This window comes from Balaenoptera acutorostrata, chromosome 3 (assembly GCF_949987535.1).
Source record: "Balaenoptera acutorostrata chromosome 3, mBalAcu1.1, whole genome shotgun sequence".
Classification (NCBI taxonomy): domain Eukaryota; kingdom Metazoa; phylum Chordata; class Mammalia; order Artiodactyla; family Balaenopteridae; genus Balaenoptera; species Balaenoptera acutorostrata.
The window spans coordinates 69,915,716-69,937,175 of record NC_080066.1 but is presented as its reverse complement, the minus strand read 5'-3'; the positions used below and the strand labels follow the sequence as shown (position 1 = coordinate 69,937,175).

At 38.2% G+C, this 21,460-nt stretch overlaps 1 protein-coding gene across 3 annotated transcripts in view; it reads left to right on the top strand.

The window, feature by feature from the left end:
* Positions 1 to 21,460, top strand: part of MAP2K5 (mitogen-activated protein kinase kinase 5) — a 261,514-nt gene that overhangs the window by 17,748 nt on the left and 222,306 nt on the right. For 2 of the 3 annotated variants that reach the window (XM_007166074.2, XM_007166073.3), the window contains exons 3-4: positions 2,326 to 2,393; positions 17,901 to 17,970. In XM_007166074.2, coding sequence (XP_007166136.1) covers positions 2,326 to 2,393; positions 17,901 to 17,970 — 138 coding nt within the window. Of the gene's footprint in view, positions 1 to 2,325; positions 2,394 to 11,296; positions 11,304 to 17,900; positions 17,971 to 21,460 lie in introns of those variants that run through there. The other variant, XM_057542056.1, reaches the window with a different exon arrangement.

Below are 21,460 nucleotides of genomic sequence, written 5' to 3'. Positions count from 1 at the left end.
GACAGCTCCTAGCTATGTAGATATTCAGAGAGTTGGGAAACTGCAGGAGTGAACCTGTATCTAGGATCCAGGAACAATTACTTTGGAGAGAAAACCCCAGTGAGAGCTGTTGGCTTGGTCACTGAGCAGGACAGGCTCAAGTGCTGCTTTCCCTCATGATGTCAGATTGCTATTGGCTGTGGGAGAGAAAAAGAAGGTAGCATTTTGCTCTGAAATAGGCTAATTAGGGAGAATACAAGCTCCCTTCTAGGGTTCCCATGGTGTGGTCACCAAACGGGGATACCTTAAGAACTGCGGCTGGACAGGAGGGAGGGCCTGCTGAGGTGTGGTGGGCTAAGATCCAGGTGCTGAACTGAACTCCCCCAGTATTCTCAGTAAGAGTCCCCAGAGCGTGTCATGCTAGCTTATTCTCTTTATGGTGAGAGATTTGTCTTGTTCCCCAGGACTGGGATCAGGTTCTCTGCATCTGACCAAATCAGCAATTAGATGCCCAAGAGTGACCAAAAAAATAATAACTCAGTTTAACAAGTGCACCAGAGCTGAGGCATCCAAATGAGAGAGAGCCTGCCCCTTCCAAGTTGTCCCCCTGGGAGGCTGTGTACGCCTTCCAGCAATGCTGGCATTGCTCAAAAGGTTCTTAGCATTTTTCTTTCAACTGTACATTTAAAGTCTGCCACATATGCTGTTATCCTGTTGACAGATCTTAATCTTTAGAAGGATGAAGTAGCTAAGTAAATATTTAGAAATAGCCAAAAGTCATTCTGGGTCCTGCCTGGCAGATAGTATAGATGAGCAAGTAATCAGATGGCCAGTTCCATTTTGGGCTAAAAATGAGATCTGATATTTTCACTTGGTTTATCTTCAGGTTATTAAAACAGTTTTGAAGACATATTTCAAAACTATGTTAAATAAGAGAAGGATCAATGAAGTAAGTACATTGTTTCTAGATGTGGCTGCTTCGGTGATCCACTTACTGAAATATATCCATTCTGGTTAAGTGTTTTGTGAAGTCTTATGATCCTCTAGTTTTGGTTTTTTTAAAGAAATTTATTTAATTAATTAATTTATTTATTTTTGGTTGCGTTGGGTCTTCGTTGCTGCCCACAGGCTTTCTCTAGTTGCAGCGAGCGGGGGCTACTCTTCATTGCGGTGTGTGGGCTTCTCCTTGAGGTGGCTTCTCTTGTTGCGGAGCACGGGCTCTAGGCACACAGGTTTCAGTAGTTGTGGCTCACAGGCTCTACAGCACAGGCTCAATAGTTGTGGCTCACGGGCTCTAGAGCGCAGGCTCAGTAGTTGTGGCGCATGGGCTTAGTTGCTTTGCGGCATGTGGGATCTTCCCGGACCAGGGATTGAACCCGTGACCCCTGCATTGGCAGGCGGATTCTTAACCACTGCGCCACCAGGGAAGTCTGTATCCTCTAGTTTTAAGACCATTAAATTATTCAACAATAGCACGAATCACCATTTGAAGCTTACTATTGTCAGAGAGTACCCAGTACAATTGAAACAGTTCAGAAATAGAAAAGAGAGCTACAAGATCAAGTGGGTTATGAGGAGAACTTTGAGTTGCTTTGCAAGTTAACCTTATACTAGGCTCTCAGTTCTGTAAAAAGGGAATGATAGTAATCAAGTCATATTGTCCACATCATAGAATCATTGTGAGGCTTTTAAGGGGGTATGGAGCATAAATCACAGTGCCTTGTGTACAGTAGTGTTCAGTAAATGTCAGCCATTTTTATTATACTATTATGACAGATTGCTTGGGAGAGAGGAAGAATGGAGAAAAGAGGGATGGGGTGCTGTACGGGAAAGGAAAAAGTACTAATAGTTAAATAAAACTGGCCTTTCTTCGGATTTTAAAGTTCTCCAAACCAAACCTGTTCAGTCATACTCCAGTTATATTGACTTTATTTTTTAAATTTCTATTTATTTATTTATTTGGCCACACGCGCAGCATGGGGGATTTTACTTTCCCTATCAGGGATTGAACCTTTGCCCCCTGCAGTGGAAGCATGGAGTCTTAACCACTGGACCGCCAGGGAAGTCCCTATATTTACTTTAACTTAGGTACATGTCTTGAATGACACGAGCAATATTTTAATTTTCAGCTGTTCCTAAAACTTTTAGTTCTTTATTGAGATTCTGGTTGTATTCTAAACAGAAAAACAAAACCACGAACCAATAACCTTAACATCCACAAAATATGGTGTTGAGGATTTGGATATCAAGTGTACAAACCAGTTGTATTATGTTCCCAGATAACATGGTTTTTGTACATTAAAAAATGCAAATCTTATCACTTGTATTATATTGCTTTTTAAACAGATGAAGATGAAGATGGTGATCGAATTACAGTGAGAAGTGATGAAGAAATGAAGGCAATGCTGTCATATGTAAGTACATTACAAATGAGGACTATTTTTAAAATGTTAATGTAATTGAGGATGCTGTTTCTTGGCATAGTGAAGATATAAAAGTAAATCACAGTTGCTATAACATTTTTCTATATAATATATAAGATTTTTAAAGATTTCCTTACGTGAAAGTTAAGGGCATTCTTTTCAAAAGACACTTACTGATCATATCATGAACATTAAGAATAATGCATCTTAATGACTTTTGCATTAGGTATGGTGCAGACTAAATGGACTATCAATTTCCTGTATTTTTTATGCAGTACTTAAAGTAACGGCTCATTAAAAACGAACCCCTGGGCTCTAAAAAATTTTTCAAAATCTACTTTCAACTGGAGATCTCTTTCACCCTTACAAACAGACTATAGTTATAATGTAGCTGCAGGCTTAATATGGATACATGATTTAAGATGTACTCTCAGTTATTTTATGCACTAACCACCCCACCCCAAAATGAACTACAGGGTTACTTACTGAATCTAAGTGATTTGAATATATCCCGAAATGACTTTTCTTTTGTGTTTCAAATTTCAGTGAAAATTTACATTAACATTTGTCTCAGGACAGAAGTAGATAAACAGGAAAAAAGGATACATTTCTAAAACTTTAATACTAAGCTTGAATAATTCAATGACAATGAAGAGACATAGCTTCCCTGAGCCCTGATTTGTTCTTTTCTCTTATTTTTATTTTATTTTCTCTTATTCATTTTATTTTATTTTTTCTGAGTTTGCAGTCTGTGTACGAAACCTTCTCTAGTGGTCTGGCGAAAAGAGCATTGGACTGGAAGTAAGGAGACCGCTGCACTCCTCTGGCTTCCTGGCCTTAGGCAAAACACTTAACCTTTCTGTGCTGCAGTTGCCTCATCTGTCAATTGTGGATAATAATACTTGTCCTTTCTACTGCACAGGGTCATTGTGATGACCAAATGGGATAATAGATGTGAAAGCCCTTTGAAAAGTTAAAAGTTCTATACAAATGCAAAGTGGTATTATGGTGGAAATGATGGAATCAGGGCCCTTGCTTTTCAGTGAGACTCTAATCTCAGCCAATGGTTAGGTTGTAGGTTTTTGATAGACCTCAGCTTTAACCAGGATATTTTTTCGTCGTAATGAAAACTGTGAAATATCTGTATGGGTTTCCGCCAATAGTTTTAATTTAGGGTAGGAGGAAAGAGAACAAGAAGGATGGCATGATTAACAGAGCGTTGCATTCAGACGAGCACAGAGCAGGAAAAGTCAATTTCCCATTGACTTCTCATTAACTTATTTGAGAGTCTTTGTGCCCTGAGAATTTAGAGCAGGGCTCATCAGTACCTTGAAAGGCAGAGTAGGATTGTCTGCTGAAAGGTCTAGCACTAGTAATAATAGATTGGCTAACTCTCCTGAGAATGTGACATGCTTATTTTTAGAAAACGCTCATACACACACACGGGTTCTAGTTTTTTCACATACATCCACTGCAGAGAGTACATTACTGACATCAGTGTACTTTCATTATGTCTCTGACATAACCACACACAAAGGTGTATTTTCAAAAATGTACTTTTGGGAAGATCTAACAAACGGTGCTCTTTGAGAAATGTTACTGCATGTGATCACAGTGATAGTAATAATCATTTCCATTTCTAAGTGGTCACTATACACTAGATGCTTAAGGTGTTTAATTTTCTTTGGTTTTAATAATCACTCTGTAAAGTAGATGTTATCATCCCTATCTTTCAGATGAGGAAGCTATGGTTAAGAGACATGCCAAAGGTCTTATAGCTAGTATGAATGTGAATATGGAATATAAGTTCAGCTTCTCCTTGTACAAGGCCCATGCTCCTTCACTGTTTTATACTGTTTCTCTCCCATCCACCTTCCTGCACATTTGTACTGGGATCTTTTTGTGTGTTAAAAAACGAAATTCATCTGAGTAAATTTTAAAGATCTGATTGGCCTATCCCATCCAGCAGACACAAAGACACTCTAAAGACTTCTATAGGCAGGAGGCAGGGCAAGGAAGTTATTTTAGCTAAGAGCTGATTGTTTCAGGCAAGGTCACCTTCCTTTGGGGGACAGCAGGGTCTATCAGGTGGATTACGTGGCTAATGCTGACCAGGAAATCCCAGACTGAGTGGTTAAGATTATGTTCCTGGGAGAGGCTGAAACTGTAATTAGGTTAGGTACTTTAAGTCTTAGTTTGGTGACTTGGGCTTAGCACAGGTGACTCCATTTTGGGCCGGTTGTCTCTTTTTTAACATATGTCATCACCATTATTACATTCTGAATGATTTGTGTTTATATAATACCTTAGTCGAGATATCTATACCAAATATTCCTTATGACTTGCGCTTATTTTCTCAAATGCAGTGTTTATTTTTGTGTTGTAGTACAAGTTCTGTAATTGTCCTTAAACTTAGAAGTCCCTGAGATTTCTTGAGCGACTTTTAGTTTGAAGGGAGCTCATCTAGCTTATTGATCCCCAAGTATTTGGATTTCATGAAATAATTTTTCACTTTTAGATTGAGGGACAGACGTAGGCGTGGTAACTTTAATTTTGCCAAATAAAAACATTAATAAAATAAACTAATAAAAATTATCTACCGTTAACCATTATTTTATTAGGGAAAAATAGTGATAGTCATTTAAGGATTAAAACAGTGGGCAGTACCTAATCTCAAAAGTAAAGATGATCATTAAAGTGAATAAATTTAGTTTTATGTAAAACTCACTACATTTTTCTTATTTTTGTTAATTTGCTATGGCTGGTGAAAACTTTTTTCTATGCATTGGCAGTGGTCCATAGAATGGGGTCTAGATGGTCAAGTCTGAGTTTTCTCATGAATTCACTTAATATTTATAGATGAGAACCTGAGGTCCCAAGGTAGAGCTCCACTCTCCTAATTGTGAATGTTGGATCAAATTATTTTAAAGTGAAAATGAAAATATCCCTGAGAGAGATAATAAGTTTTAAGTTATTTAAAACCTAAATGGATTTCCTTTTCCTCTTATCTCTTGAGGCAGCCCCTACCATCACATACTCTTTGTTTATGTAGAGTCAGGCTCCGAATAAACAGTTAAAAAGTAAAGAGTAGGGGAATCTCCGTCTCAGAAAGCACAAACAAGATTGATTGGCTGTCATTTTGATCTGTCTTGGTTCTTCTGGTTGAAATTCCTTTGGGTTACAGTTTTGCCATAAAGAGAACAATTTGGACTTAACCTCACAATAGATTTGGGTTATTAGTCCTCAGTTGCCAAACTATTATTAAAAACCTGCATTGACCTTTATTTTTTAGGTTCAGTTTGGCTCTGAAAACTTTTGATTCCAGGATTTGGGTGGTGGGATAGGGAAGATACTGACAGATGACCATGTATTTACTGTTTAAAAAAAAAAAAAAAGCTATGTTTTTCATGTGGAATTCAATAAATTTGTAGTCATCTTAGTATTTCTTTAAAAACCATATGGGGAAAGCAAAACTAGGCATACTTTTACCATAAATCCTTTAAACATTCTTTTAAAAAAACTACAGTGTCTGAGTTGACGCAGAATTACTTTTTTTTTCCCCCTTGGATGTAAGCATTTTCTGGCTTTGGGCCAACAGAAGCATAAGTTTTTACCAGTAATTTAAATAGATTTTTGTATGAGACCTGAAAATGTTGCCTTTTTAATTGAAAACTTATCAATTATTTAAATTGCTAGCAGCCTTAGGCTGTTAATTTTATGTGTGCCGTAATAATGGCATACAGTGGATTTTGATACATGGGACACATGGAATGTCTCATTGTGGTAAGGATTTGTCATGACAATAGGTTGTTGTGTGCTGTTAAATAATAACCAACATAGTAAACCAAAGTCTGTTGTCACACATTAGTACCATTTTATGTAAGTTATTTAGAAGTTGTATTCTTTTCTTCATTAGATATATTTTTAAGAGATAATGAGAAGAAAACAAAGCTGTAATAAATTGTCTTTTAAGAAAATGTAAAGTAATTTGGTCTCCAAGGAGATATTTAATGTATTGAGAGAATTCAGCAGCCAAGTGTTATTACAGCACCATTGTGATCGCTCTCTGCGTTTTGTTATGAGTTTGTGTTAATCAACAATCTGTTTTTATAGCGTAGTTTCTTGTAAGTTATGTTGTTAGAATATTCTACTTCTGGGATCATGGCTTGTCCTCTGACGCTATTGTATCTTTTTAATTTCTCCATAAAGTATTTTTTTAATTAGAATTTGAAATGCTTTACTAGGAAAAAAATACAGCCAACCTACATATTCTGAAAACGAAATACCTGATCATTGCTAATTATTTAAAGGACTCTGTTAAATATTCCCTTAAAGTAGTTTAAATTTTTTTGTTGTTCTTGTATTCTCTCATTTTCCAGAAAGACTGAAGATAGTATACTGCTTTTCTCCTTCCATCTTTTTGTAATTGTTGTATGGTAGTGCTGGCCTCATTTCCTTATAGCATCAAGCACAACAGTGCTGGGCCTTATTTATTGATTCATCATAAGCTTTATTTATCACTGAGACCCAGTTATAGGAGGAGGTTATTTTTATGTTAACCTCTGCTTTTAGGTGACCTTTCATCAAGAAACTCAGCAGTACATCTTGCTTTTGTAAATGGACTCCTATTTGTTTTTGCTAAATCCTGTGGCTAGTAAAGGATTTATTACACCTAGTTCTCTCAATACTGAGAGGCTCATATGAGTAGAGCACAGTATTAATAAGAATAAGTTTCTTCATTTTGCCGGTTCTCTCTCTTTATACCGTTTCTCCACATTGCCGGAAGAGCATGGGATGAGTTTAACTGTAATGCCTCCCATTATGGCAGGGACCTTGTGTTTTATTGGAGTGTAAGTATTCCCTTTGGTATACTTGACGGTAGTGTACCTTGTTAGATGTTGGGTACCATGAGGGAGAATACTTTTTGACCTCTGTAGCACCTTGTAAATTAGGATATGATTGGCTTTATCCTAGCATGCATAACTTGGAGACTGCCTCAAAAATCATAGTTGCTCAAGGAGAGTTGGAAGGGAACATTAGAGGTCTTGTCCAACTGTCTCATTTTACAGATAAGGAATCTGAGGCCCAACGAGCTCAGATTCAGTTTGCGGTCACATTGCTAATGAGTGGGAAGGCTTGGACACAGACCTAGGTCTTGGACGTCCAGTTGGTTTTAAGTGATGTTTTTGTTTTGGCATTTATTGAGATCCTGCCGAAGAAGCTTTGCAAATACTACTGTTTTCCTGGTAGCAAAAAATAATGCTATTTACTAGAATGTTAGTGTACCTGAGTTTGAAAAGAAATGCAAACAAGTACTCTGTGGGCTTTTGAAGTTTCCAAGATTTTGTCCTTCCTACAAGGCTGAATTTTACCACAGAATTTGTTGCCCACTTAGTTGCTGAATATTTAATAGCCTCAGAGCCTTTACTATTAGGAAGTTTTCTTTAAAGAGCAGAGATTCGAAGCTCATTTTCCACATGGTGCTTTTAAACATGCTCCATTTTAAGTAGGTCCTACTTTGAACTTAACTTTGTATGTGGCATAGTCATCTCGGTCTTCAGTGAGTGGTTAGTCCCCTAATTAAACGCGATCCATCTAAACAAGTGATAATACTCGATACTCTCCTGGCAGGGTGGAGAAACAGTGAAAAGAGTGAGACAGGAAAACTGAATGAAATAAATAAATAGTTGTGGAAATTATTCAGTTTTTTTTTTTTTTTACTCAAATAGTGATGTGCTCTAAGCTGTAAGTAAAGTTTATGTTCTGTTTTCTCATCCTAGTCAAAGAATGAAACTTTTTTTCAGAGGCAGATTATTTTAACTCTCTTCTATGTGTTGTCTGGGTCATATGGATGCCCTTGAAATAGTGATGAGAATGTAGTAGCCCCTTATTTAGCCCCTCTTGTGAAATATCTTGGGACATCTTTGCTAGCAAGAAGCAGAAGCAGAGTGAAATTTGCATCAGTTTATTATGCAGCTCATGGAAGCAAACGAAGAGACAGCACAAGCAGACCTCAGCCAGGTGGCATCAGGGCATTCTGGGTGCTTTGAACCACCAGTATTTTGTCATTAACATGGCTGTGCTCCCAGTTCAGCTCCGTCTCTGTGGAGGGCTCAGTGTGGACTACAGGTTGATCCCTCTGGGGTCCTATGTTGAGGCAGCTGGCATGAGGGGGCAGAAAAATGTAGGACATCAATTAGCCCCTTGGTGGCTGTGGTAGGGGCTTCTCTTCCGGAGAGAGATGGGCTGCGAGGGAATGATGGACCTCTAGCAGTAGGATTGCTGTGGGGCATAACCAAGGTGTTAGGCTCTTGTTGGCAGCTCCTAATGAACCTGTTCTCTTAGGGCCAGTTTTACTGGAAACAGGAGGTGTATTTTCTACGTATATCTGAAAGATGAATATAAATTTGCTATAATACAGTAAAGTTAGAGGAATTCAGGTAAATTATCAACCTAGGAATATAATATGTCCAAAAAGGTGTAAATTGAGGTAATTGGAAATTTCAAAACAAGTTGTTTCTCTCTTAATATATGTTTCTCTGTTACATATATGTTCTTTACTCATTTCTCACTACCTTTTCAATTATTTTTTAACAGCATTTGAGCAGTAGGCTGGATCTTTATTGAACACTATTGGAACTGGCCAAATAAAGTAGTTTATTTGTAAGGGAATGTTCCGTTTGGCCTGCTGGCCGCATGACCTGATGGTCCTATTTTATTTAAGTTGTAGGTTCCCTGAAGCTATTTAAACTTCTCCTACTTTGGAAGTATGGCAGAATTGGTACAACTTAGAAATCAGGTGAAAGGTCACTGTAGACAATGCCTCAAGCTAACCATGGTGATGGTGATGACTGTGAAAGCTTCAGCTGAGGGGATCCTGCAAGGTTTGGACCCATCGCTGAATACAAATTTAAACTCGTTCTGCCAGTGCACGTCACCTTAAACTTAGCCAAGTTGAATTTCATCTGCTGTTGGCTATCCAAACCTCCATTCTTTTAAGACCATCTGGAGCTCCCTAACATCCTTTACAGTTTTACTGTCCAAAACAAATTGTGTTATCATTAAACTTGGCCAACTCACTGTCTGTTTCATTTTCAACTCACTAGTAAATACGTAAGTACAGTAACATTAACCTATCAAGAGGCCTCAGAGTTGTTTCCTGCTGACCTTTTCACTGGAAGACTTTTCATTGTGATTTTCTTTCTCATCATCTAATCAATCCATGACCATATGTGGACCCTTGGTCTAGAGTCATTTAAGGAAGAGCATGTGCACACTGTAGTCACCTCAAGGCAGGGGCAATGAGTTATCGAGGAGTGGGAGGACCTGAAGCCAGGTAAGTAAATATAGTTATTAACTTGGTATTCAAAATAGATTAGCTTCATATTAGCTTCAGTTGTGTGCTTCTTAAGAGACCAGCGTCACAGAGGGGATGCCTCTTGATGTAAAGTATGAGAAGTAATTGAAAGGAGGTGTAACTGATGGCACATCTGAGTAGTGTTGTAATCGAATTTGTAGCCATTTGACAGAGTTAAGATTGTTGGGTTCTTCACTAGGAAAACTCATAAGTTACCTACGGACTGCAAATAGTTGGTTAGTTTATTGATTATTGCCGTAAATACTGACTGAGCTACATACAACGGGGTATGCTTGCAATATTGACAAAACAAGAATTTGAAAATTTTATCATTAGTAGGGAAAAGCCAGCATGCTCATTCTTTATAAGTATATTCCTCATACTGTACTGTTTATGTTGTCTGTTAGAAAGCATGCTAAGGAGAGATTTAAGAAACCTTTCTGTTATAAATGTATAGAAGAAGAATAAATAAGCCTGATTTGATGTGAGTTGCTACGTAAGGCTTGCCACTGAGTAAGTTAGAATGTATAACCAGTGAGAGTACCTAGTCACCACGTCTGTATTAATTCCTGTTTGCCTCCTTCCCTTAAACATTGTGGAGCAGCCATTATGTGTAAGGCATGGTGCTAGGCATTCTACGGCAGTAGTTTCTTAGATTTTTGGGGACACAGGGCTTTTTGAAAATGTGAGGAAAGTTGTTTATTCTTTTCCCAGAAAATTCACACAGTGCAACATTTCACCTAGAAGTTCAGGAATTTCAAAGATCTCCCAGGCCCATATAGACCCCAGGTTAATACCTCTGCCATAAGAGATAATAAAATGCACAAGACATGGTCCATGCCCTTGATGAACTTCCAGAAAGAGAAACAGACAATGTTCCTTATAGTACCCTTTTACTTATTTTATTACTTATAGTACTGTAGTAATTGAGGGAAGGGGAGGAGTTACTGACTCAGCCTTGATAAACAGTTAGTTAAATTCTGCCTCTGTACTTGGTCTAAACATTTCAGTGTTCTTGTTTAGTGGTTTCTGTGTCACCCTATCATTATGGCCATTTTTCTTCTATGTACTATTGCTTGGAAGTGGGAGATTCGCAGCCCTGTGCTCTATTTTAGGATGTTTTTCAAGTACTTTATAAAAAAGTTTCCATATACCAGCTTCTGTGATTTTGATCTTCCTAACACCTTTATGAGGTGAGCAAGGCAGCTATTTTTCTCATTTTTACAGCCGAGAATACTGAGGCACAAACAAATTGTATTCCTTTCTCAAGGTCATACAGCTATGTAGAGCTGGGACCTGAGATCATTCACTGATTTGCTCACTTATTCATACAGCCAGTTTTTCACACATTAAATATTTATGGGATGGCAACTCTCTGGCCAAGCCCTATGCTAGTTGGTGAAGGTGCAGTGAGCATACAGCTCACTTTTTCAAGGAGTTCATGCTCTCCAGTCAGGGAAGTTAACAAAAAAGGAAACAGTGTTTGGTGTGGGAGGACGAGAAAGACTCAGAATTACCAGGCATAGTGATAAATGCTGTCATATGCCTAAACATTAGGTGTTCTGTGAGCACATAAAAGGAGCACCTGATCTAGCTTTGGGGACAGAGAAGGCTTCCTGGAGAGAGTGGTGTCTGGGTGGAGTAGGTGAGGACAAGGGGACTGGGAAGGGTGTTTGAGCAGAGAAAACAGTGTTTAAAGGCCCAGGTGAAAGGATGCCTGGTGCATTCAGGAGGAGCTACCCATGATTAGTGTGGCGTGGACAGTGGGGGGAGGGTATGAGATGAGGTTGGGAAGGCAGGTGGGCTAGATCGTGGAGGGCCCTAGCTTGAGGATTTGAGAAGTGGGGAAAATGTAGAGTTAATAAGACTGGTGATTGATGAGATGTGGGGAAGAAGGAAAGAGAGATGGTCTGGACGACTCCCAGACAACTGGTTTGGGAAGCTAGGTCATGGTGATCTCATTCATCCGGATAGTGAACCCATGTGGTGGAAGACAGGCCTAGGGCATGAGGTGGGGGTGGGAGAGGTAGGGACCTATTGAATTTGAGGGGCCTCTGGACAACCAGTTGGGTATGTTCCGAATCTTAGGAGAGAAATCTGGGCTGGGAATAAAAGTTTGTGATTCATCAGCTCCTAATTAGTCTCAGTGACTCCTCTGGTAATTGAAACCTTTGAAGTGGCTGAAGTTAACTCCGGGAGAGTACAAAATAAAAAGAGAAGGTTGATGAAAAACCATGGGGAGCGTGAGCATTTAAAGAAGGGATGGGGAGAGAACCACTTACAGGAAGCTGAGTAGAGTGGTAAGAGAGGTAGGAGGAAAATGTGGACAGGCGGGGGAAGTTGCTGAAGAAAGAGGGAGAAGTCACCGGCCAGCACAGGTATCTGCATCACACCATGCTGCCTTCCCCAGCCTCTGAAAGATCAGGTGACATGGCCTAACCCACACAAGATATGAACGAAGAAGCTTTCCACCAGCTCAGCAGTCCACCCAGTAGCCTGCTTTAGTTAAAGGTTTTGAGGCACGAGAAATAGATAACTTACCTTTTGACTCTCAAGTAGCAAACATACATTTTATGTTCTGAGTGCATGTACTAGAATGAAAGAAGTGTTTTTCTTGGTTGACTGATAAACCGTTTGCTACATCTGTGAAACAGGGGTGATGATACTCCCAGAATAGGATAGGGTTGTGAGAAACTAGATGAATAAATGTAAATATCTAGTATTGATACTGAGCAAGGGCTCGTGTGCCTGAGGTGCAGAAAGCCAAACTCTGACAGCAGGGTTTGCAGCAAAGTGAGGGTTTATTTGCAGGGAGCCAAGCCAGGAGAACAGGAAGCTCATGCTCCAATGACCCGATCTCCCCCATGGCTTTCAGACAAGGGTTTTTAAACACAGGGTGAGGGGAGAGGGTCGTAGGAAGCTGATCAGCTTGTGGACCTTCTTCTGATTTGTTGGTGGTGAGGCAACAGGGTGATGTTTAAGGAATCACAACCTTCTGGTTCCAACCAGTTTGGGGTCTAGTGCTTGTGGTCAGCATGTAGTCCCATCCTCCCTCCACCTGGGTGGGAGTCTTAGTTTCTACAGAACAACTCAAAGATATGCATCAGATTGTTATCTATCTGCCCTGAGGAGGCATTAGGAGGCCTGTGACTCTGTTGTCCTGATAGTTAACTGCTTGAGTCTGCTCTTTGGAACTGAGGGAAGCCTAGGAGACTAAAGCCTTTTTCTACAAACAAGAAACGGGGGACGTGGAGGGGCTTTTGTACCCAGGAGGGCCCCGAAGGGTCCTGCTTGGTTTCAATCCCTCCTTTTCTTTGATACTCCTCAATCCTGAGGGGAATGGGGGCAGGACAAGAAAGGGAATAAAATTTTGGATGGAGACGTTAATCATAAACTTGGCAGGGGGTTTGGGGGGCTCAGTTTCAGTGTTGAGCCTAACACACAGTAGGTATTCAATAAGTGGTAGTTGCTTCTGTGTATCTCTCTCTCACTGTTTTCTCTCCTTTCAGTAGAGAACTTGTGCCTTGTAAAGTTAAACTGTGCTGTTTTGGAATTCAAGTTTTTATATGGCAGATTTCCATGAAGAAAAAAATGTAATTATTGATTGAGTTGTGCTGTTAGAATTAAAATTAGGTTCATAACAAATAGGAACACTGTATGATAAACTTGCAAACAGAACAAAGCCAAAAATTGTACTTGCTATCCCCTTGTTGAATCTGGCCCTCTGTTTCAAATTAATTAGATATTTGGATAACTATGCTAAACTTTGTCACATCCTTATTAAAATTGTTTAAGGATTTTGAAGAACATCTCAGAGGGACTCTGAAACTAATCTGAGTCTGGTACTGGAGATTCCATTAGCAATCACAAAACTGATTAATCTTTTACTCAGTTAGCTTATTGATTATTGCTGCAATTACTGCATGTAATGGATTCTACTAGGGATACCATAGAAAACATGTTTTATAACTGCTGCTGATGTGTTCAGTTCGAGTGCAAACGTGTTCAGTTTGTACTTTTTATACATAACCATTTTTGTGTTTTTAAATTCCATAACACTTCTACTCAGAAAGTGCTGTGCTTAATATTGTTTCACTACTAGGAGGTTCACTTTTAAATTCCTCAACTACTAATCATTACAGTTTACAAATGCCTTCACTAATTCTATTGCTGCAGTTTAATTTTGAGCTTCACAGTAACCCTATGTAATAGAGTAAGTATCTTTACTCTCATTCAGAGGAAACTAAAGTTCAGTGATAAGGTTAAATGACTTCCTGAAGACTGTACAGGTTAATAAGTGGCAGAATCGGGATCGGACTCCAATCGGTAAATATTTATCAAACACCTACTATGTGCAGGACTTTGTGTTAGGGGTAATGAAAGCCAGGATAGGATTATAGAGATTAAGCTAAGAAGCTTTTTGGATAACGTCAAATTATGGCTCCATTAATGTTATCACGGTCACTTTGTTACTTTTCTGTCCAAGCCATATTAAGTATATTGGCGTAAAAGATTTAGATTTTTGTTTGGTTTGGTTGGTTGTCTTTTCATTTTGTTTTTATCTAGTGGAAGTCTTGTCTTTGTCATTATTGCTTATTTTATCACTATTTAGAGCAAAATTGGAAATATCCCCTTAAAGGGAGAATATATAAAACCCTGAGAGAGAATGAAGATCTAAAAAGAACTTGCTTTGCAGCTTGTTAAGTGTTCTCATGTTTTCTCATGTGAGTTTCACAATAATCCTGTGGGTACATACCACCTTCATTTTACAGCTGAGTAAACTGAGGTGAGGTGAGCGTTTCTTCACTGAGATCATCAGCTAGAAGTGGCCAGTACTGAGACCCCAGGGTTTGAGCCTGTAACTCCTCTAAGTGCCTTGCTCATCTCACTGGGCAGCACAGGCCTTGTGGCTCATCAGGACTGCTCTGTGCCAGGAGGTATTGCACATGGCCCACGTTTTATTCTTGTTCCTTAGGGAATGCCTTGTGAGCAGTGGCCTGAGCTCCTAGGCCTAGTGCCTCCTTGATGGCCCCCCGACCCTCACCAGGCCGGCTCCTGAGAGGTCGGTTGCCTAGAGTGGGCCCATGCCATGGGTTTAATTACCACCCTTTATAGTTTGTCCTTGATGGTGAATTACTTTGGTGTGTGAAACACAAAATTCTCTGTTAATACAAACACAGATCAAACCCAGTATTTTAGCAGGAGAAAATGTTCCTAGGATTTGGAAGAATTGGACAAAACAAAAAACAAATCCTAACTACTTGCTTTGGAGAAACTGTCAAGTGGCATACTTAATATCATTACCGTGGCTGTGTTAATCACTGTACAAAGAGATGTTTTTAGATTGCTAAAAAATTCCTGCAATGATTATAAAAGTATATATAGTTTCCCAGTTGATTTGAAATGAAAGGGAAACCATTTTTATTTATATATTTTGTGAGGTAAATAAATAAAGTTGGAAAACAGGTCAATTTCATGCATGCAAGGTTTTATAGTAGGAAAAAAATGCCTTGCACCTGTTCTGACCCTTTACATTTGAGGTTATTTGTTTTCAAACTTGACCCCAAGCACCAGTTTCACACAACTCTGTAAATAATTTGTTAGATAAAGTATAAGGATATTTTATTTGTTTTGATTTCTAGGATTGTGGTAAAGTAGTAACTGAAATTACTAACCTATTGTACATAGCAGTTAATTAAAGAAAAGCATTAACTATAGGAGAACACCACCACTGCTGTTGTCTTGTATCAGTATAAACAGGCAGTAATTTTTTTGACAGCCACTGATTGGAAAGTTGCTTGCAGCCTTCCAGAAGCAAGAGGGTACATGCTGTGGATCAATAACCGGCAAATTTCCCATTAAAAAGAATACCTGAGCAATGTTCCAAATAGCCACTGGCATCTTAATTTTCCATGAAACCTCAAATACTTGTGTGCTGAGAACAAGTCATTTTCGGACAATTTTTCCAGACTACTTGTTAACAGTTATTGCTGTCCCAAAAGGTTGACAGCCTACATGATTGATATTTCATTTACTTGTCATCACTGCTTGAGTAATGGCGAGCACTATATTTCTGTGATTTTAAGGAATATAGTTTCCTGAAAGACATTTGCCTTAGTATGTATTCCAGAGAGCGTATCACACATGTTTATGCTTTATTTATATAAGTTTTTACATCTATAGAAGGAGAGGATCAGTTTCCTATACAGTTTGAATGTCCTCAGAAGGCAGGGTATACTTATATCAGTCCATAGCCACCAAAAATACACTTTCACTTCGTTTTTAGGGCGAAGAGCCTTAGACTTGTTAACTTGTGATTCTAAAGATGATGTAGAATTTTATAACTCCCCTTTATTTATAAGGGAAAAATAAACTTGATCTTGTAATAATTTTAATTATTACATAAACGCAATAGAAAGATATATGTACATATTTTTTAGAAAGAAACTTTTAAAGAATGTCAGCAAATAATGATTATCAAGGAGGAATTTTCTGAAAATATGATAGTTAAATAGAAAATGTGCTTATGTTTTTTAATATAGAAACAACAAGTATTAAAGGGGAATTCTGCTCTGTGACAGCCCCTCACAACACAAAATCAGTGGTTTCCATCGTTGATATTTTCCACCAAGAACATCACTGTTGTTTGTCAAGTGTTAAAAAAAAGTTAGGGCAAGGACTTCCCTGGCGGTCCAGTGGTTAAGACTCCGTGCTTCCAATGCAGGGGGTGCGGGTTCAATCCCTGGTCAGGAAACTAAGATCCCGCATGCCACGTGGTGCAGCCAAAAAAAAAAAAAAAGTTAGGGCACAGAAGCCACATGCAAGTTAGGTGGACATATGCTCACCAATTAGCATATTAAAGAAAATGGGGATAGACCATAATACAGCCTACTGAATGAACTTGTTTATGATGGAGTGTGAAAGCTTTTTGAACTTGGAACTTAATTTTTCATGCCCAGGTTTTTAAAGTGAAATTTGATCTTTACTAAAGTATTTAGAAGACTAAAACGTGAAAGGTATGTTTTGGGTTTTTTTTGTTTTTTTCTGTTTTTTTTTTTAATATTTGTGAATACCACTTCTTTTTTTTTTTTTTAAATTTTATTTATTTATTTATTTATGGCTGTGTTGGGTCTTCGTATCTGTGCGAGGGCTTTCTCTAGTTGTGGCAAGTGGGGGCCACTCTTCATCGCGGTGCGCGGGCCTCTCACTATCGCGGCCTCTCTTGTTTCGGAGCACAGGCTCCAGACGCGCAGGCTCAGCAATTGTGGCTCACGGGCCTAGTCGCTCCGTGGCATGTGGGATCTTCCGAGACCAGGGCTCGAACCCGTGTCCCCTGCATTGGCAGGCAGATTCTCAACCACTGTGCCACCCGGGAAGCCCGAAAGGTATGTTTGCTTGAAACTGGTCTACCTTTTTATCATATTAATCCTGTCATCTTTGGATGGATCATATCTTGTTTCCTTGTTCCACAGTCTCTGTGATTTTGATTTCCATTATCTGTACATTTTATACACAAATATGAATAATGTTTGATTAACTGACTGGCATATAGTTCCAAGCTAAATGTGAGGCGTCTCCATTTTGCTTTGTAAAATCCAGGGAAAAAGAACAAAAGGCAATTTGAGAAATTTCTACTAAAATGCTTTTTGTGTCATTTTAATTTATTTTTAAATTTTTTTTATAAGATTCTTTTTTTTTTTAATGTGGACCGTTTTTGTTTTATGTTTTGGTTTTTTGGCCATGAGGCATGTGGGATCGTAGCTCCCCAACCAGGGATCCTACCTGCACCCCCTGCATTGGAAGGTGAAGTCTTAACCACTGGACCGCCAGGGAAGTTCTTGTGTCATTTTTAATATATGTTATTTTTGGAACATTTCTAGAGATCAGATACTAGCGTAGAATCTTAATCAACATTTTTTACTCTTAAAGATAAATGACAATATGGAGGATAACACTATACTGGACTTTAGTCCTGAGTATTCACTATAGTCATTTTGATGTGCAAATAGGGAAAAAGAATTCTTGAGGCTGATATGTATATACCAGTAATTTACAAAAGTACTATGAATTAAACAACCCATAAGTGTCTGTTCCAGTATTCATACATTACTGAGTAATCTCTTTCTATAATCTCTTTGCAGTATTATTCCACAGTAATGGAACAGCAAGTAAATGGACAGTTAATAGAGCCTCTGCAGATATTTCCAAGAGGTAATGTTGAACAAATTCTAATCAACAATGATTATTTCAGTAAACTGTTTCATCAACAGTTATGTTTTCCAAAGGTTTAAATGCACATAACATGATGTTTAGCTCTTAATTTGAAAGAACAAAAGAAGTATTCATTATCGTGGGGATTGCAGGCTGTATTATAGTTATGGCAGATAGAATATCTAATTTACTAGAGTAAATTAAACTAACTAGATTGGTTTTCGTTTTTGAAGTACATACTTACGTTCACTTAAAGAACTCTTTGGGGGTCCACATGGTTTCTAAACCAAGGCAAATGAATGACTTTAATTTTGGATATTTATAAATTGTGGCTCATGATGGTAGCCAGAGCTGCTATTGAGTAGAAAGCTTTCAGCTAGTGCAGAAACCAAGATTTACTGGGGGGTTTTAGGAGCGATATTTTGGTGGAATGTTTGGTGCTTGATTTTGGGGGGAGACATTTTCTAAATAATTGAAAATCCTCATAAATAGGAATTTGATTGTTAAGTTTCCAAAAATATGAGCTAATGAGAGTGACCCTTGGTGAATCACCTGGTCAAGTCATTTGTTTTTCCCTTTAGGTTTGATAGTACTAGCCTTGTATCAGATATGATTGCTCAGCTGTATATAAATGTTCCCTCAAAATTTGAATAATGGTGAAAAAGAACAGTTTAATTATATAAACCGTTAAGTCTTTCACCCATTATACATTGCCCCACTTGGAAATCTATGTTTTCTAACTGATGGAACAGATAAGAAAATTCTCTAAGTAAGTCTTCTAGAAATAACTTAATTGAAATAATTAAAAGTTAAACTTACCTTCGTTAACTGATACTATACAAATAATCATGGTGTGGGTTTTCCAATTAAGCATTCTAGACTTTCATTACCTGTAACTCTCTGAAGCTTGAATAGCTTAATTAACCAGTAGACTCCTATTTGCACTGACAGTCTCCAGCCCATGAGAAGATCTGGGTTCAAGAGTAATGCTGTTCTTCTAGCATTAACATGGGCAGCGGGATTAGGAGTATTTAGTACATTATTAATAATAACTTATTAAAGACCTGAGTAAGTAAATAAAATTGGGCCGTTGATAGTGTGTCTGAAATAAGATTATGATTATTTCAGTTCTTCAGTTGTACCTGAAGACTAAAAACTAAAAAAAAAGAAAAGAAAAAAAAGAAAATGTTGCCATTTCTGTGTATTAAGCCAAGAACAGGGTGCAGATTATTTCTTAATATTTTCAATAACCAGAGAATTTGGGCAAGTTTCAAAATTGTTTCTCCACAAGGAATATTTTTTTTACCAGCTGAAAATTTCCATTCATTGCTTTCCTACTGGATGACTTTATAGCTCTTTTGTAGCACACCCCAGAAAGTATCCTGGAGAATTATAATTCTAATGCTGAGGGCCTTCATTTTTTTTTTTCCAAAAAGTATTTACTTCTGTTCATCCAGAATCTTTCTAAGTTCTGTTTGTTTTCTTTTATCTTGTGAACAGCCCCTGTCAGTGTCTCTGTCCATATCATTGTGCCCCTCCCATGATAAATAACAGCCATTTTTAGCCATCTTCGCTGTTCAGACACTAATATTGCTTTGTGTGTCACCATTTCTAGTTCTCCCAACAGTCATGCCTATTATTATTGCTTCCATTTTATACTTGAGAATATTAAGGTTCAGAGACGTTAAGTAATTTCAGAGTCACAATTTTTAAGTGGTTAATATACCCTTTGAATAAGAATTGTGTTTAAGTTGTAATTTGCTTAGAGTAGAAGGGCTATATGCTCTTAATGTAGGTTAAAATAGTAGAGTGTGCATGGGGGTAGTTTGGAAGGCTTGGTAGGAGTGTGGAGAAGAGTATATTGTAGGGAGGAGATTCTTAAAAGAAAATGTGACGTGTGAGTGTCACATGTAGTCCTAGGACAGAACCTATTAGTCTCCAATAAATTATTGAATACAATTGTTCCACGCCAAATTTAAATTTTTTAAAATATGAGACTCAGTCTCCCTGTCTCTGTGGTTTTGTGCATACTGTTATATGTCTTTAGTTTTCTACAGTTTTTTGCTTTTGCTTATTTATCTACACAAAGTGTAGATTTTATGCAATTTTATTTTTCATATAATTTTACATACATCTCTAAATATATATAAAATTTTATGTAAGATTTATATAAATTTAGAGGCTATACAGATTTTTACAGTTAGAGTATAGACACTGGGTATATTGCCTGCGTTTACTGAGTTGGTTAGAGGCTCTTAGACCTTAGATTCTGTGGTCAGGCCCCATGTGAAGAAGAATCTCTAGACTGAGCAAATCAGAGGACAGAAGAAAACAATTCTCTCCTAACATCAGGTCTTCTCATTCCAAGTGGCACAATCTCATTGGATAGTAACTCCCAGCTCAGGGCTAAGTTCTCTTTGTAGTTAAAAGATACGTTAACTATTAATAAGTATGAAAATTCACTAGCTTTACAGTAACTTCTGACTCCACAACTTTAGGAAATATGAGGTTACTGGGTTTTTTTGAATACTGTTTACTTTTTATTTTATTTTTTAATTAATTAATTAATTTTTGGCTGCATTGGGTCTTCGTTGCTGCGCGCGGGCTTTCTCTAGTTGCGGTGAGTGGGGGTTACTCTTTGTTGCTGTGCGCGGGCTTCTCATTGCGGTGGCTTCTCTTGTTGCGGAGCACGGGCTCTAGGTGTGTGGGCTTCAGTAGTTATGGCACGCGGGCTCAGTAGTGTGGCTTGCGGGCTCTAGAGCGCAGGCTCAGTAGTTGTGGCGCCCGGGTTCAGCTGCTCCGCGGCATCTGGGATCTTCCAGGATTAGGGCTCGAACCCGTGTCCCCTGCATTGGCAGGTGGATTCTTAACCACTGCGCCACCAGGGAAGTCCCTTGAGTACTGTTTAGATTTCCAATCATAAAGATTTAAGAAGCCAATTGAGGAATGAGGCAGATGTTAAGGTAGGAGATAAGAGTTGATGCCTGTCTCTAATTCCTTAGTTAGCCACTTTCTTACTAAATGAAGTTTATAATGCACAGGCTACTTCAGAGGAAATGCTCTGAAGTGTTGTCTTAGGAAGTACTAATGGTCCCTAAAGGACCAAGCATCAGATGTATGTGACTGTTGTTTTGTTCAAAAAGTTAATTTCCATCTTTAGGAAAGAGGATTTGGAGTCTTAATTTTAACGTATTTTAGAAAAACAAATAAAAATCCTTTATTGAGGTTTAGTTTTTTTTTAAGGAAAATAACATAATAACTTTGAATATATTTGAAATACACAAAACTAAAGCAACTGATGTGCTTTGTAATTATTAGCCACATCTTCTTCTTATTAAACAGCTCTATTTCTTGTCAGAAACAGAGGAAAATACATGTACGTCTGAGAAAGGAGCAAAAAAAAAAAAAAAAAATCAAATTCATCCTTTCCCGAACAATCAATCAAAATTGACGGCCCCTTAACATATAATATGTAGGACACTGTAGTTTT